This window comes from Poecilia reticulata, chromosome 9 (genome assembly GCF_904066995.2).
Source record: "Poecilia reticulata chromosome 9, P_reticulata-male-v2, whole genome shotgun sequence".
NCBI classification, from domain to species: domain Eukaryota; kingdom Metazoa; phylum Chordata; class Actinopteri; order Cyprinodontiformes; family Poeciliidae; genus Poecilia; species Poecilia reticulata.
The window spans coordinates 17,373,391-17,388,323 of NC_088838.1; the positions used below are offsets into that span (position 1 = coordinate 17,373,391).

Genomic DNA, 14,933 nt, shown 5'->3' on the forward strand with positions numbered 1-14,933 from the left:
CTGTTTAGCTATTCAAATCTGGAGGGAAGTCAGAGGGCAAGACTGGGGAGTGGAAGGAAGGTTTTGTTGCTGTAATGATTATTAATAGCTGCACAATATATTTAACCCCAGTTGTCATCGTGCTGTCAAAGTATATTATCACACTTGTTTGGGTGCAATGTTTAATATGATATACTATCTCAAATTCTTACATGTTGATATGATGAGATGGACTCTAACAGCTCTGATGATATGTGGTTTTAATGTCCCGAGATGCTAAAGCTCAATCGGAGTGGTGAAAACGTTTTATAAAGGCTCCCTTTATAGAACGTTTTCACCACTCCGATTGAGCTTTAGCATCAAGGGTAAGGAAAGGTTTTGCGAATTGAAATCGTCATTGTACTGTTGAGCTACAATTTCGCAGTTGCACATGTTCCTGATATTGTGCGGCTCTGCTGTTAATTATGCATCCACGACCCAAATTTAACAGGAGTGCATTCATGAATTCATCCATGGAGTTTATCCCTCTACTGAGTCTTATTTAATTCATGTGTAAGGTCTTTGTGTCAGACCAGAAAAGTATTTCAATCCTGATACATCTGACAGAGCACAAACATAAACCACTCTTCCTCTTTCTTCACCCCCGCTAATCTTCTCAGTGCTTTTACTTTAGCCTCTCGGTTATGTTTTTCATTAGTGCTCCCAGGAGCCTCTTGAAGTGGATTTCTTTCTCTCGATGCTCATGAAAGCCTGAGCTGTTCTATATTTAGACACTTGTTCCTTTAATTTCTCAATAGTTCCCGACGTGAAGGACAGGAGTTGGGATAAGATGTGAAAAGCCTTGCTGGGATGTTTTTGAGGTGGCTTTTAAAGCTACAGTGTGGAAAGAGAAGCTCAGAAAGAGAACCAGATAAAGCAATGCTGAAGCAAACCTTTTAAAATAAAGGATCTCTATCTTCTGCATCCATCTGTGTTTGTGTTAGGTCAGGAGGGAGCTGGGGTCTTCCCTATGGGAAAAACTCCACGGCCAGCGGAAAAGGTCTGCAGCTCTCATCTTTTGCTCTAATTTTAGTCAGCTTCATCATCCCCCTTCTGGTTTTTACATCTTAACTGGAGCAGTCGTGGTTGTTCTGCTCTCCAGAAGCCCAGAGCACTGGCACAATCACCCAGCTGGAAGCAGTCTGACCTGCATTTGAAGCTATTCTTAGTGGTGATAAATACAGCAGTGAAAGCAAGGTTTGGTAATGTCAATGTTTTCTGTGTAGCTATATTTGTAAAAGTTGATGATGCGAAAACTTAATTATGTAAAAAGCTGACTGACTCAGTGAATTGCTATATCTAGAAGGAATGATCCACAAAATGAGTGTGGAGAGTTGAGCCTTGATTAAGATTTGCTGCAGATGAATAGATTGAGAATATCTGTTCAAATAATATCGAAATTAAGAAGATGGAGGATAACTTGCATCACTGTACTTCACCCCAAACACTAAGACATTTGTAGGTAGTACCATCATGGTGTGGGATTTTCCTACCATTTGGCAGATTTCATGTAGATCAGGCAAATGGAATAATTTTTTTCTGAGAGACATTCTTGATTAACAATCTGAGGATTAATAAAGAATTATTACAATTTTATGTCCAAAATTGATCCAGGGAAAAACCCACAGTTGTTTTCAGAAAGACATTTTGTGAAGTCTGTTTACAAACTTCACAAAATGAAGTTTTTGTGAAGTTTGTAAACTTCACAAAAAGTTTACATATATCATTTTGCAATGATATAGGAGATATCATTGCAAAAATAGTTTTAAGTAATGAAATACATTTTTGGTTACCATGTAAATTCACATTTCCTCTGTTGTTTCACTTCCTTACACAGAACATAATTTATTTAACAATTTGTTTAAAATTTTTCTATCTGTAGATTATTTGGGTTATTTCTGACTTCCAGTGGGAATTTTATACCAGTAGTCGCATCAGAAATATATTTGGAGAAAAACACTGATATAAATGGCTTTATATCCTGTGTATATAAAAATACACACCTCCAAAAAGTAATTTTTTGAAGAATCATGATTCAAGACATATTGCTTATGAAAAGCTTTCGTGTGTGATAGTGAAACTCATAAAATAATACCAGAAGTGGTTCTCATCAGTCTTGACTTGACAAATACAAATTTGATTGTCTCTCTATTTAATGGAACCTTTTTTGTTTTTAAATGCTCATTTATTGTTTTTATAGTATGTTTTGCCAGTCTTGCTTGTTAGATTTCTAAGTTCTGGGAAAGTTTTCCATCTGTACTAATTATATACTGTTTATAGAATAACATTTTAGCCCAATTATAGGAACTTTAATTTAAAACGGGTCAAACATCTTAAGAAATACAGCAATCTTAATCTAGGAAATTGTGAAACAAATGTTTCTTTCAAGTGTATTTTGCTTCTTTACTTTGACACTCTTATCGGTCCTGTAAACTTACCCAAACGGTGTATAATGTACATATTCTGTTGTGTGGGAACTGTGTGATCTTCAGCTCCATTCATAATAAGAACAATAGCTCTGCTGATTTCTGTCCATGCCTCTCTGGGGTTAAACCCTCCTCTTGTTTCATTCTTTCTCTTTGTTTTTTTGTGTGTCAGTCAGTTGAGTGATTCAGCTGCTATAGCATTGTGAGCACCATAGCTCCACTTAGTTTCCACGCTGGTTTTCTACACTAATTGCAGCGTCTTCCACGGAAGATGAGATCAGGGAATGCCAGCCTCTCTGCTTATTTTATTTCTGCTTTACTCTGGATAACACCATGCTGAATTTAGACAGAGGGACACCAGCTGCTCCAGTTTCTCTCTGTAGTCCCTTTATGGGTGTTTTCATAGATTAGCACACTCATGACTCCTCTTTGTTGCCAGGGTGAAAAGGTTTGTCATTTATGTTTAAGCTCATGTTTTTCACACATGCAGCTTGTCCATTTCCCCTCCTCACATCACTGTATTACTAAATAGATGGCTGGGTATAAAGACCACTGCGATTTCAATAGTTGCTTATATGCAAAATGCGCATCCAGTATTTACCAGCAGGTGGCGCCAGATTGTCATTAATCTGAGGCTAGTCTTGGCTTGGCAGGTTTATTTGCATAGCAACATTATTTCATAAAGTAATCCAATGAAAACAAAAAGATATTTAAAGAAACATTTCATTTATAATAGTAGTAAGGACATAGGTTCATTATCAACCTCATAATGAGTCAGTGACACTCCCATCTCTGTTTTCTATTTTTTAACTTTATACTCATTTGTCCAAAAACCTTTTCTCAGAAATCCTGGTCTTGGTCTGCACTCTTTGTGGTAAACCTAAGTCCAGGCTCTGTGTTTTCATGTACTTTCATATCAACAGTAGCAAGATGCTGCCGTAGTTCACATGAGAAGATTTTGTTGTTTTGGGAGATTTCTTTTAGCACATTGCAGTCTGCTCTCAGTGACAGCCACATCCGGGCTTATTGGTAGTTGTTTGAGTATCCTCTCCTTGAAGATTATTATCTGATAAGTTTTAGACATGTATGTGGCCGGTGGCACATACATGTGGTATATGTCTTGCGTCTCTAGGTTTGGCATGTCCAAATATCTGGGGCAGCATGGCAGACACACATCAGTTCACAGTAACAGATGCTTAAAGACATGATGCTGACGTTTTAGTTATTGCGGTGCATCTCTGGATATGAAGTAGTGCAATTGGAGGCTTTTCATGGGTGGAGGTGATCTGTGTGCATCTCTACACAAATACATGACACAAACATTTTCATACCAATCCAGAGGTAAATATTAACGACTTTATATACCTGATTTAGTAATTGATAGGTTTCTTACCTGTATGCTGAGATTTTGTCCAACAGAGACACTGGCATTATTGTATGAAGGTGAATTTTTAAAAAAGTCCATGTAGTCTTTCATTAAATAAAGTTTATATCTTTTAAAGTTATCTTTAGCTACACCAGACACTTACTGACATACCACTGTTAATCCTCTTTCAGTATGCAGAGTTTGGTAATTATTACATCGGGTATCTAATTTCCTCTGTTCCAGGCTGCAGACATGTTTGCCATGTCTGGCTTTATTCTTGGCTACAAACAACACATGCTGCCATCAGTCAGAATCTAATTGAGGAATAGACATCCACATTCCTACTGGATTAACAGACCACAAACGCATCAGCTTCATGGGGCAAAATCTATTTAAGGAACACGTTTTGTTTATCTGCTGTATTTTAACCTGTAAGTGGACCAAGGTAGCAGCTGTAGTTTATGTCCGTCTGTATGAAGGCATGTGTGGGTTGCACTACTGACGCAGTATCTGGTTGCAAGCGATTACATAAGAGCAGACTCATTTCCACTGTTATTTCTCTGCTCTGTTCCTCTGTATTTTAACTCTGTCTCAATAGGAATAATGAGTATTTTTATTTAATTTTTAAATGTTAAGAAATCACATGTTGTTGATGTGCCTGGCCAGAAGCCAGTGCCTTATTGTATAACAGGTTAAATGGATGTCTGTGTGCCTCCAGGCTGTCACTGGTTTGTCTTCTGATGTGTTTTGACTGTCAGAAGGATACTAAAGGGAAAAAGAAGACAATGCCAGGAATGCAAAACAAACGTTTGATATTTTAATCTTGACAAACCTCTAGACACTGTCTTTTTCTTTTCAGAAAAATCCCTTCATTGTTTCTGTGCCGTGATTATTTTCTGTACAGTTTTTTTTTCAGTCTATGAGACTGAACAGAGCCTCTTTCTCTGCGCTCACCAGTGTGAAACGTTGTGTGCAGGTTTCTGAGATCATCCTCTTTCCTCTCTCTGCTCTTGTTTGTGTGGAGCAGAGTGTGGTAACATGTCTTCATGTGTGGGAATTATGCAACAGAAAACATAAAATAAAAAGGAAAGTGCCTCTTTCTGCTGATCTTTCCATCTTTTCACAGTGACTAAATCCTCTGCCTGTTATTGGATTAGTCACGGTCCATGTTTTCCCTTTCAGAAAATGCATCTCATCTAGCCTAGATCCTCTGTCTCTGTGTGAGTCCGAGGGAAGAGCTGTGTAGAGTTACATAAGCTTCTGATGAATAAACACAGAGAAAGACGTGTGTGTGTGTGTGTGTGTGTGTGTGTGTGTGTGTGTGTGTGTGTTCAGCGATGAGAGCATTTAATTAAAACCCTATTCTTCCAGGGGGATTTGCTGCTGCATCGTTGAATCTGTATCTGGGTTTATTTTATTGATCCGTCTGTTGTCTGGCCTGGATAGTTTCAGTGAACAATAGAGCCTCAGTTACTTTAATTGCACCTCTGGGCTTTAGTAGCTCATGTGAGTTCAGTGGGAACAGTTTCTGTCTCGGCAATATTTGTTTTCACTTTTTCATGTTCATCCTGAGAAAAGAGGCAGGCGGTTTAATTGCCTGCGTTTAGCTGAGCTGTCAACCATATCTGTTGCTGGGTAAACAAGCCATTAACCGTCTCGGGTTGCATCTTGATTACCCTATCAGATCTCAGTGAGAACAGTGTGTGTGAAGCATTCAGGGTTGACGCAAAGTTTGGAAGAAACTTTAGCAACTAAAGGGTGAAGATATGAAAGGCACAAGTAAATAAAAATACGGGTGAGAGGTTTGGAACCTGTTGAGACATGCATGAATGTAGGGTGGCCAATATGGTAAAAATATCACGCTTTAAAGTATAAAATCATGTTAATAATAAAATCTTATTAAAAATAAAAAACACATTGCACAGCTTGTTTCACATTTGGAAATGTTGCCAACTAGTGTCTAGAATACGTCAGTCTTAAACTGTTTTTTCAAACTAAAACTGTTTCTCTTTAGAAGAACAACAAAATGTTAAGTCTTCAGGTAGAGAGATCTCTCCTGCTGTAGGAAACATTTTATGAGCGTAAAGGAACTGGAGGATAATAAAGCTAATACCTCTGCACAGGAGCAGACAGCAGCAGTTGACAGAAACTGCTTTACATGCAGCAGCTTGTAAAAGTCTACACACTCTTGTTAGGATGTCAGGTCTTTTGATTAATCTTTTCAAGCGTTTTTCTACCTATAATGTGGCATAGATCCCATACAGCCAAATTAACTAAAAAACCCGTTTTCAATTAAAAATAAAAAAGGTGCAATAACCTTGTAGAACTAGTAGGTACACCCTTGAACTTAAAGCACCTTCTGATTAAATTTTAGCTTTCTGACTCATTTAGTCAGACAGCATCATCCCTCATCTTGACAAATGTTTGTCCACCTTCCAACAAAAAAAATGAACATCAGTCATATTAACCATGTGAAAGTCTCACATTCACAGCAGATTTTTAGTTTAGTTCAAGTCAGTCCAAACCTTTAATTTTAATTTTGCTCTCACAAGGTCGTCCTTTTGTTCATTTGGATGCATTTCTGTATTAAAAAATATATATATTTCCTTTTTTATTTTGAAAAAGTGAAAGTGAAAGGTTCTGTAAATTCACCAGTTTTCATATATGGGATTTTTAAAACATCCAGGTTTTGTTGATGACCCCTTTTTTCACCGTAGCAATCTGGAGCTTATTCTAAGTCAAAGGGACAAAGTTTAAGCTTAAAATGAAAGGATATGTAGAGTTTTGTCAAATATATAACATTTCTGCTAATGTGATTAACCTTTTATTGTTCAGCTTAAATATCTGATGCAGCCAAAGGATGACTAAACTTAGATTAACAGCTTATTATCAAATAGTTGAAAACCTTGAGTTGAACCAGTGACCCAGCTTTTGACAACACTTGTTTATCTGGTCGTTTGAAAAAAAAAAAAAGCCATCCTAATTCATCTCGAATTAGGATGGCTAAATGTTTAGGTGGACATTTATATATCCACCTAAACAAGGTGTTTATATAAATGTGGCATTTCCTTCCCACCATGACTTTTTTGCCCACCTGATCCCCAATGCACAAACATATTTGATATTCTCTCTAACCAATTCAAACCTGACTAACCCTATTTTGTAAAACAGAAATGTACTTCTCCTTTTCCTCTCTTCCTGCCTCCCACTTTCAAAAACCCCAGATAGCATCACAGAGGGACAGAGCCAGTCAGCAGACCTGTAGGAGCAGCAGAGCGAGCCGATGCGTATTAATCAGCTGGTCGCTCACCCAGACGAAGAGGCTGCTGGGAGGAAGGAAGGAGGAGGGGAGCAGAAAGGGCGGGGGGGAGTGACTACTGATGCTCCGGCTGCAATCTGCAGAGCGTGAGTCAGTGCTGTGCAGAGCGCAGAGCCGCAAACAGAAGCAGCTGCCGCACAGACAGACACGTTTCTCTCTCACGAGCGTCAACAGGACAGAAGAGCAGGATGGGCAGGCAGAGAAACTGAGTAAGAAGAGGAAGTGAGGTCAAAACAGAAAATACGCTGGTAGATCAAGAGCTGCTTGTAGTCGATAGCAAAAGTGTTGATTTAAACTTGAGAAAATCACAGAGTCGGCTCACCCAGAGAAAAGACAAGTTTACAATTCTTATCTCAGACGTGGGGCTGGAAGTGCTGCACAGATGTCCTGGTTGTCTCCGGTCCAGTGGGCCAAGTGGACGTGGTCGGCAGTGACTGGAGGTGCAGGAGACAATGGACAACATACAGGAAGGGATGACAAAGAAGACAAGTAAGAGATTTTGTGTGTGTGCATGTGTGTGTGCGTGAACAGATGGATGTGGATTGTGACTGGATGCTGTGATGGCAGCAGATTCTCCTGAGTCATACTGACAGGTTGTACATCGTCAGACCAACGGTCCCATCCTGTGGTTTATTCTCTGATTCTCAGTCTGTCATCATCTCAAAGCACATATTAAGTCAAAATAGCTTTGTTGTGTTAAGAGGAGACGATTTTTATGCGCCGCCCTGTTCTTTCAAACACAGAGGATGTAATTAAGCCTGTTTTGTGTGCGGCCGTTTGGCAATGGTTGCTAAAAAGCAGGGGATTAAAAAGCAACACTTTTCAAAGCTTTAGATACTTTTTGATTCCCCTCCTTTTCTAGTTTCTTAGTAACCATTCAGATCTTGAGCCACTAAGGCTGTCAGTGGGACAGGATTCTTAGGCTGTGTGTGTGTGGGAGTGGAGGGTTTATATTTGTATTAAATTGGGGTTAAGTGTGTGTCTGTGGGAACTGGCTTCCAGAGACGGTGTGCTCCTGGGTGCTGGCACTGTGAACTCTTCCTTGTGCTGTTTTTCATTAGAGTGCGGACGTTTTGATGCGCTTTCAAGTGGCTAGGAATACACACGAGCACACACACACACACACACTCTGTTGATGCCTCTCCCCGTTCTCTTCGTGTCTCTGTTGTTTGAGAATAAATCAGAGCTGGGTGTCCAGGCAGCCCAGATTGCAGGCCAAAAACCGTGAGTGTTTGTGGGACACGGTTACTGAGGAGCAAAGGATGCAGGTGGCCCAGTTGGGCCCTGCTTCCTCTTCTCTCCTTCCTCTGACTTCCTTTAAAAATAAAAGGAGCTCGTTTGTTTTGACCTGTGAAAGCCACTGTGTTCAAGTCTCTTCAAGAAAATGGATCCTGAAAATCTGATGACTCTGTTGTCACGATTATTTGGAAACGCATACAGCGCCCTTCGAAGGTTTTCATATCCCATTAACTTCTTTATATTAATAGAAGTTTATGAGAATTAATTTCAAATTGTAATCACAAACTTCAATGTGTTGTACTGGTATTTCATTCTATAGACTAGCAGATAGTTATGCGTAACTGTGAAATGGAAGGAAAATGACATGGGTTTTCAAATGTTGTTACATTTACTAATTGCTAAACAGGGTCCACTTGTATCTAATTTATCCTCAACATAAAATTAGAGAGCCTCTCACCCGAAACGTTAGCTGGAGATAGGCACCAGCACCCCTCCCGACCCCACTGAGGGACAAGGGTGTTAGAAAATTGATCTAATGGAACTAATTATGGATCCATCCATCCATAATTATAGAACCAGGCAGCATCATGAAGACCAAGGAGCCCAGCAGGTAGATCAGGGCTGTTGAGAAATTTTAAAGCAGAGTTAATTTATTAAACAACATCCTCACAGAGCACTGGTCGATTTATCTTGTGAAAGGAAAGAGAATAGCACAACTGCAAACCTTCCAAGATATGGCAACCCAACTAAAATGGCAGACATGAAATCAGAGAAGCAGCTTTGGAGGAGCTGCAGAGATTCACAGCTCAGGTGAAAGAATGTTGACAGGATAACTTGGTTGTGCGTTTCACCAAAAAAAATATCAATAGAAGTAGTCTAGCAGGTTTCCCATAAGTGATGAAGAGCAAACAGGAAACATAAAAGTGTTCTCTTTAAATGTGACTAAAACTGAACTTTTTAACCTACATCCAAAGTGCTGTGTGTGGCAAACAGTCCAACACTGCGCATCAGAACACACCATCTTTAAAGCGAACAGTGGTGATGGTGTAGTGGTGTGCTATGGGAAAGCATTTATTCACCAAAACACAAAGCTGAGGTTTTTCTTCCAGCAGGACCACAAACTTAAACACAGAGCCAGGGCTGCAATAAAATGTTTTCAATCAAAGCACACGGGTGGGTTCAATTCAATACAGAATTTGAGACAAGACTTGAAAATGAATGTTCAAAGAGGCTCCAATTCAGTTTAGTCTCAGCTCCTAGGAGGAATTGGCAAAAACCTCTAACTCTAGATGTGCAAAGTTTTTAAAGTTCACCAAAAGTCTTTCAGCTGCAAGTCTTTCGATGCCAATTATTGTTGTACAATAACTGACTGAATACAAATGTATTCCACATAAAGAATTTTATTTTAATTCTTAAATTATGATGTGAACATCTTTGCAAGGTAGTTAACAACGTGTGTAATTAGGCAAAAAAAAAAGTGCATAACAAATCTTCCCATGTTGGTTTGAGAGTTTTCTCTTCTAGCTTCTGTTTGTGCTTCTCTGTTATTTCATGTAATGTTTCATTGAAATAAAACAAATAGCAGTTTATTCTTTTCACCTGCAGTTCGGACTCTGAGGGAGCCTTCGAGACCCCAGAAGCCGAGTCTCCAGTTGTGAATCTACTGAGCCAACTGGACAACTCAAACAACACAGGTGAGACTTCAGAGCAAACAGCAAGTTAGAGCTCCGATGTAGGTCACTCGACTTGACTATTATCAGATATTGGTAATGTTTAACTAGTGATCTTGAAATCCTGAAGGTTTTATCTTATACGTCTTCTTTAACTGTATGTTTAAATGTATTACTTGCTTACCATATCTACAATGAACAATATCTGACATGTAGTCAGGCTTTGCAGATGGAACAGCAAAAAAAAAAAACGTTTTTCCAAGACATATTTTGGTATCATCTTATTGTACTTGTGCATTTCATTTATAGTGGGCAAAGTATCAGTATGGTGCCCACTGTTTACAACAGTAATGTGACTTTAGCCCAGCAGATAACATGGTATCACAGACCTACATATTTCTGTATGTGAGCCAGCTGTCAACCTACTTTCAGTTTCAGTCTGCAGCCCTTTTGTTTATGCTTTACTGGAAACCCTGATTTGGGTTAATCTGTGCAGATTTATTACTGCAGAAGTATCATTCAGGAGCATGCTTCAATGCTTGGAAGAGGGATTTATTACAGTAATGGTTTCCTGGAGTATACACTTAATACATCCTATCAAAAACAATTTCGATGCCATAAAGGCTCAGATACAGATGAACCTTTGATGTTTGTGCTGATTGGTCAGATGGAAGATAAATTAATATCACAGATTTTACCTTTTGTATTTTTAGTAGAAAGTTTATTCCTTCATACTTAATCCTGCAGTTTAGGGTTTGTGTAGAGAAGAGATTTTAACTAACAAATTAATTCCACTTGATTTTATCAGACCCAGCTGCATGGCATATACGTCAAAATTTTTATTTACAAGTAAAATTGTTTTTTTTTAATTAGCTATGAACTGATTTGTGTTGGTCTATCACATTCATTACCATGAAATATTAAAAAGTTGTGACCGAAGGTTGGCAAAATATGCATTTGGTAACATTGAGAAGGATGTTACCAAAAACTGAAGTGCTATAAATGTTTTAGATACCATCATTAGATTCAGATTGCTGGATCGAGTCTCTCTGCAGAAGAACAAAAGTGATTGAACACAACATACTTAAAGTGACAGGAAAGTTTAAATTTAATTTAAAGTTTAAATTAATATTAAAAAAAGCTTCCTGTCCTATAATTTCTTTTAATTGTGCAGCTCTATTTTATACCCAGAAAGGCTGATGTGGAGTGTGATCTTAAATAAAGATCATACGGTATTTGTGACAGCCGACAAAGAAATTTTAACCTTTTAAGGAACATTTCTCCCTTTGTCGTCTTTCATGTGAATTTACTTGTGCATCAGTATTCATTTCACTTGAAACTTGGTGCTGTTTACTACCATTTTAGGAGCAATGTGCTACATACTTCATTAAGCAAAGTTTTACAGGTCCAGAGTAGTGTTTATGAACGCTGTTAAAAGTTGGAAATGAGCTCTCTGTTGGTTAAGCTTTTATAAAAAAACAAATAGCTTGCAGCTGAGTCCTGCTTTTCCAAACAGGCTCCCTAGTTTCCACTCCCTTCTCCTCCTCTTCTGCTTTTACTGCCCATCTTTCACCCACACAGGCACAAGTAGCACCCGTTGCTGTGGTAACGGATAATCCAGACGTCAGTTCAACCACAGATATGAATATCGCATGTGTTTGCAAACTTGGATTGCGCAGGGATATCAGCACACACTGGGAGCAACGGGGTTTGACATCGGGCTCTTCTATCCGGGTCAGATCAGTTTACGAGGTCTGAATCGCTGCTCGTGGTAAATTATGCCAATCTGAGACAGTAAATGTATCATTTCACGCTACACAGCTCGCTTGCCGAGTTCCTTTCATACATAAAAGATTGACTCTGGAGAAACGGGCTCTATAGTTAGAACACACAAACAGTTCAATGTTTATGGGAACAACCACTTGAACATGACGATGCGTCTCTCTGAACGGTGGCAGAGCAGAAACCTGAGAACACTTTGTATCTACTTGTTTCTCTGACACTCTTACTTCCCCCTCTGCTGTCTTTTCCTCTTTTTCACAGAGTTGTGAAACGATAATAAAGCCTGATGTTTTGTTTGTGTTGCTGGGACACGTGATGGGTTGAACTCTTCATGACTGGGTGTGGTTTTTCTACATATGTTCCTCGTCTACAAAGGGTGCATTCAATGTGAGGAGCTACGGAGATTTAGAGCTGAAGTTTGTACAAGCTGACTTTAACACTTTGATTTAAAAAGAACATTGACATCATCTACCTTTCACACCTGTTGCACTTTCAGGTGTTTTTCTGGGATTTTATGTGATGAATCAGTTTAAAGTAGTGAATCATTTTTTAGTGGAAATAAAAGATGAAAGAAAAAACTAATAAATGTGGGAGGCATCATAACTGAGCTAACTTTAATGATTATAAATTTTAAGTGGTGTTGAGATGAGCTTCTCCACAGCATGACGCTGCCACCACCATGATTCATTGGTAACTGCAGTTGCATGTTCAGCGTTTTGGTTTCTCCCATCTGATTGCTGTCTGCTCTATTTGGTTTGTAGCAAAGTTTGAGCTGGATTTTATCATTATTTATTTCTACAGTGGATTTTTTCTTGCCCCTTTTTGTATTTTGTTTTTTTTTTTGTGCAGTGCAAGACCACGAACTGTCCTATTGATTTTTCCATTTCGGTTATGAATGACTGCAGCTCCTCCAGAGTTACCATTGACCTCTCGTATCCTTTGCTAAAATATACTCTTTTTGCCCAGCAAAATACTTGTCCCTTGTGCCTTATAGTCTTTCCACTTTCAGATGATTGGTTGAGATTTTCTCTGAGATGTTCAAAGCTAATAATTACTTTCTAAAGTCTCTGACCTGCCTACTGTGTTTCTTCTAAAACCACTAAGACCTTCACAAAAAGCTAGTTACACTGAAAAAAGAAAAGTAATCATGAATTGTTTTTCTTCTTCAGTCATGCACTATTTTGTCCATCACATGAAATACCGAAAAAAAAAAAAAGTAATACAGTTTATGGCGCAGCTTAAGAAAACATGACAGCAGTCCACATGTGGTGTAGAGAAGGAATAGGGTGATGGTGTTGGTTTATAATTGTTTGACGTTTGCATTGTGGAGGTGATTATTTTCAGCAACAGGGGTTCCTGTGTTTCAACAACACAGCCCAGCCCGCCGGGATGCTTAACGGGATGTGTGACGAGACAGGAAGTGGATTGTTCTGGGAGGAAGTCGGCAGATTTTAAGTAAACCCTTTGAAGGCTTAAACCCTAAATGGTAACAGTACACGAAAGAGATGCATTCTAACAATGTAAGGATTTAATGTTATTGTAATGGGGTTGAATGGTGACAATTGGTTACACACGTATCTGCTTGCTCGTAAATCATTTAGCTGCCAATTAGGATTTGGTGGGAACTAGAAAAGGAACAAATGTGTAGGTGGGATTAAAGTGGTAATGATGTTGACCTGTGATTAATGAATGACGAACAATCGACCTGCGGCTGAAAGTTGGCAACAAAAGGACATATGAAATGTTGTTTGGAGCTTGTTTTGAGATTATATGGACTATCTAAATCCCTTTGAGTGTTGCCACCATAATACATTTTACTTACGATGTTTAACACAAACGCCTAATTTTTCTTACCTCTTTTTACAAATATGGAAAAGTTTAGTATTTTAAAAAATCAAAGCAGTGGAGTCACAAACTGCTGACATACAAAAACCTCAATTGAAACTATCATCGCTAAGTTATTACAAATTCTGGGTAAATTTCAGTATAAATTTCTAAGTTGCAGTATTTATGCAACAGAATGTTTTTTTTTTTGACACATCCAAAAATGAATGGCAGCCTGGTGAACTGCGTCAGCGATGTAAATCACTGCTGCTGGAAAATTTTTCGTTTGTAAATTTCCAGCAAATATTTATACACCGTTTAAGCACTTGGAAGATGTGCAACAGTTTTGCAGAGCCAAACGGTATTTTGTCAGATGAAGTGCTAGAAAGGAGTTGTTGAAATGTGGCGAGTTTTTGTTGTAGTCATTTCATTTTTGCAGTGTTCATATTAATTTATGCATGTTTTAGTAATCATGCTGCTGCTTATGTCTTTTAAATCTAACATTTAATGACACTATTAAAAGCATAAATCTTACAGGTTTTGTGTGAACATTTTGGGATTCATTTAAAGTTGCCTGAAATTTTCATCCAAGTGACTGGCTAGATAATTTCTTTCTTAAATTCTTAATGGAAGTTGCCTGTATTCATTTACTGATGGCAACAAAAGAGAAAAACGTCAAAATCTCAATTAGGGTCTAAAATTATGGAGAATTAACCTCAAATGTTTTATTTACTTAAAAGTTAAGATGGAAATAAATACAGTTTATTAATACTAAGTTTGCCACAAGTTCACTCTTTCACAGCTACGTATAACTAATAAATATGGTTTCTTTCCTAACTAGTTTGTTCCCTTTTTTCCCCCTGTAGATTCTACTGATGGTTCAAGCCACATTCAGGACAGATGCCATGATGTCCGCTCAGCTCCATCCCAGCAGGTTGACTCCCTGAACAACATGACCGGCTCCAACAGAGGCAGCTTTGGTTTGGATCAAAACCTCAACTTGACCGTGGGCTCCAAAGCTGGCTCTGGAGAAGATCTCCCACCATCCGGCCACCTTCCCCAGACTGCAGCTCTCCGACCGCCATCACTTCCCGTTCTCTCACCACTTACCAAACCGGATCCTACAGAGGTTGACGACGAGGCTCCGGCAACTTCAGACTCTAGTCCAGACACAATCAGTCGTGATGAGTGCCTGGACCCCGATTTGCTGAATGGCAACGTGAGATCAGACCCTGTGAACTCGAACACTAAACTGGCCTGTGAGAACAGCAACTCAATCATTAAGTAAG

General features: G+C 38.8%; 1 protein-coding gene across 2 annotated transcripts in view; it reads left to right on the forward strand.

Annotated features, from left to right (window-relative positions):
- LOC103470370 (transforming acidic coiled-coil-containing protein 1) overlaps positions 1–14,933 on the forward strand; it is a 34,521-nt gene that overhangs the window by 2,000 nt on the left and 17,588 nt on the right. The window contains exons 2-4 of one of the 2 annotated variants that reach the window (XM_008418775.3): positions 7,487–7,618; positions 9,974–10,062; positions 14,511–14,928. In XM_008418775.3, coding sequence (XP_008416997.1) covers positions 7,487–7,618; positions 9,974–10,062; positions 14,511–14,928 — 639 coding nt within the window. The remainder of the gene's footprint in view (positions 1–7,486; positions 7,619–9,973; positions 10,063–14,510; positions 14,929–14,933) is intronic. The other variant, XM_008418777.3, reaches the window with a different exon arrangement.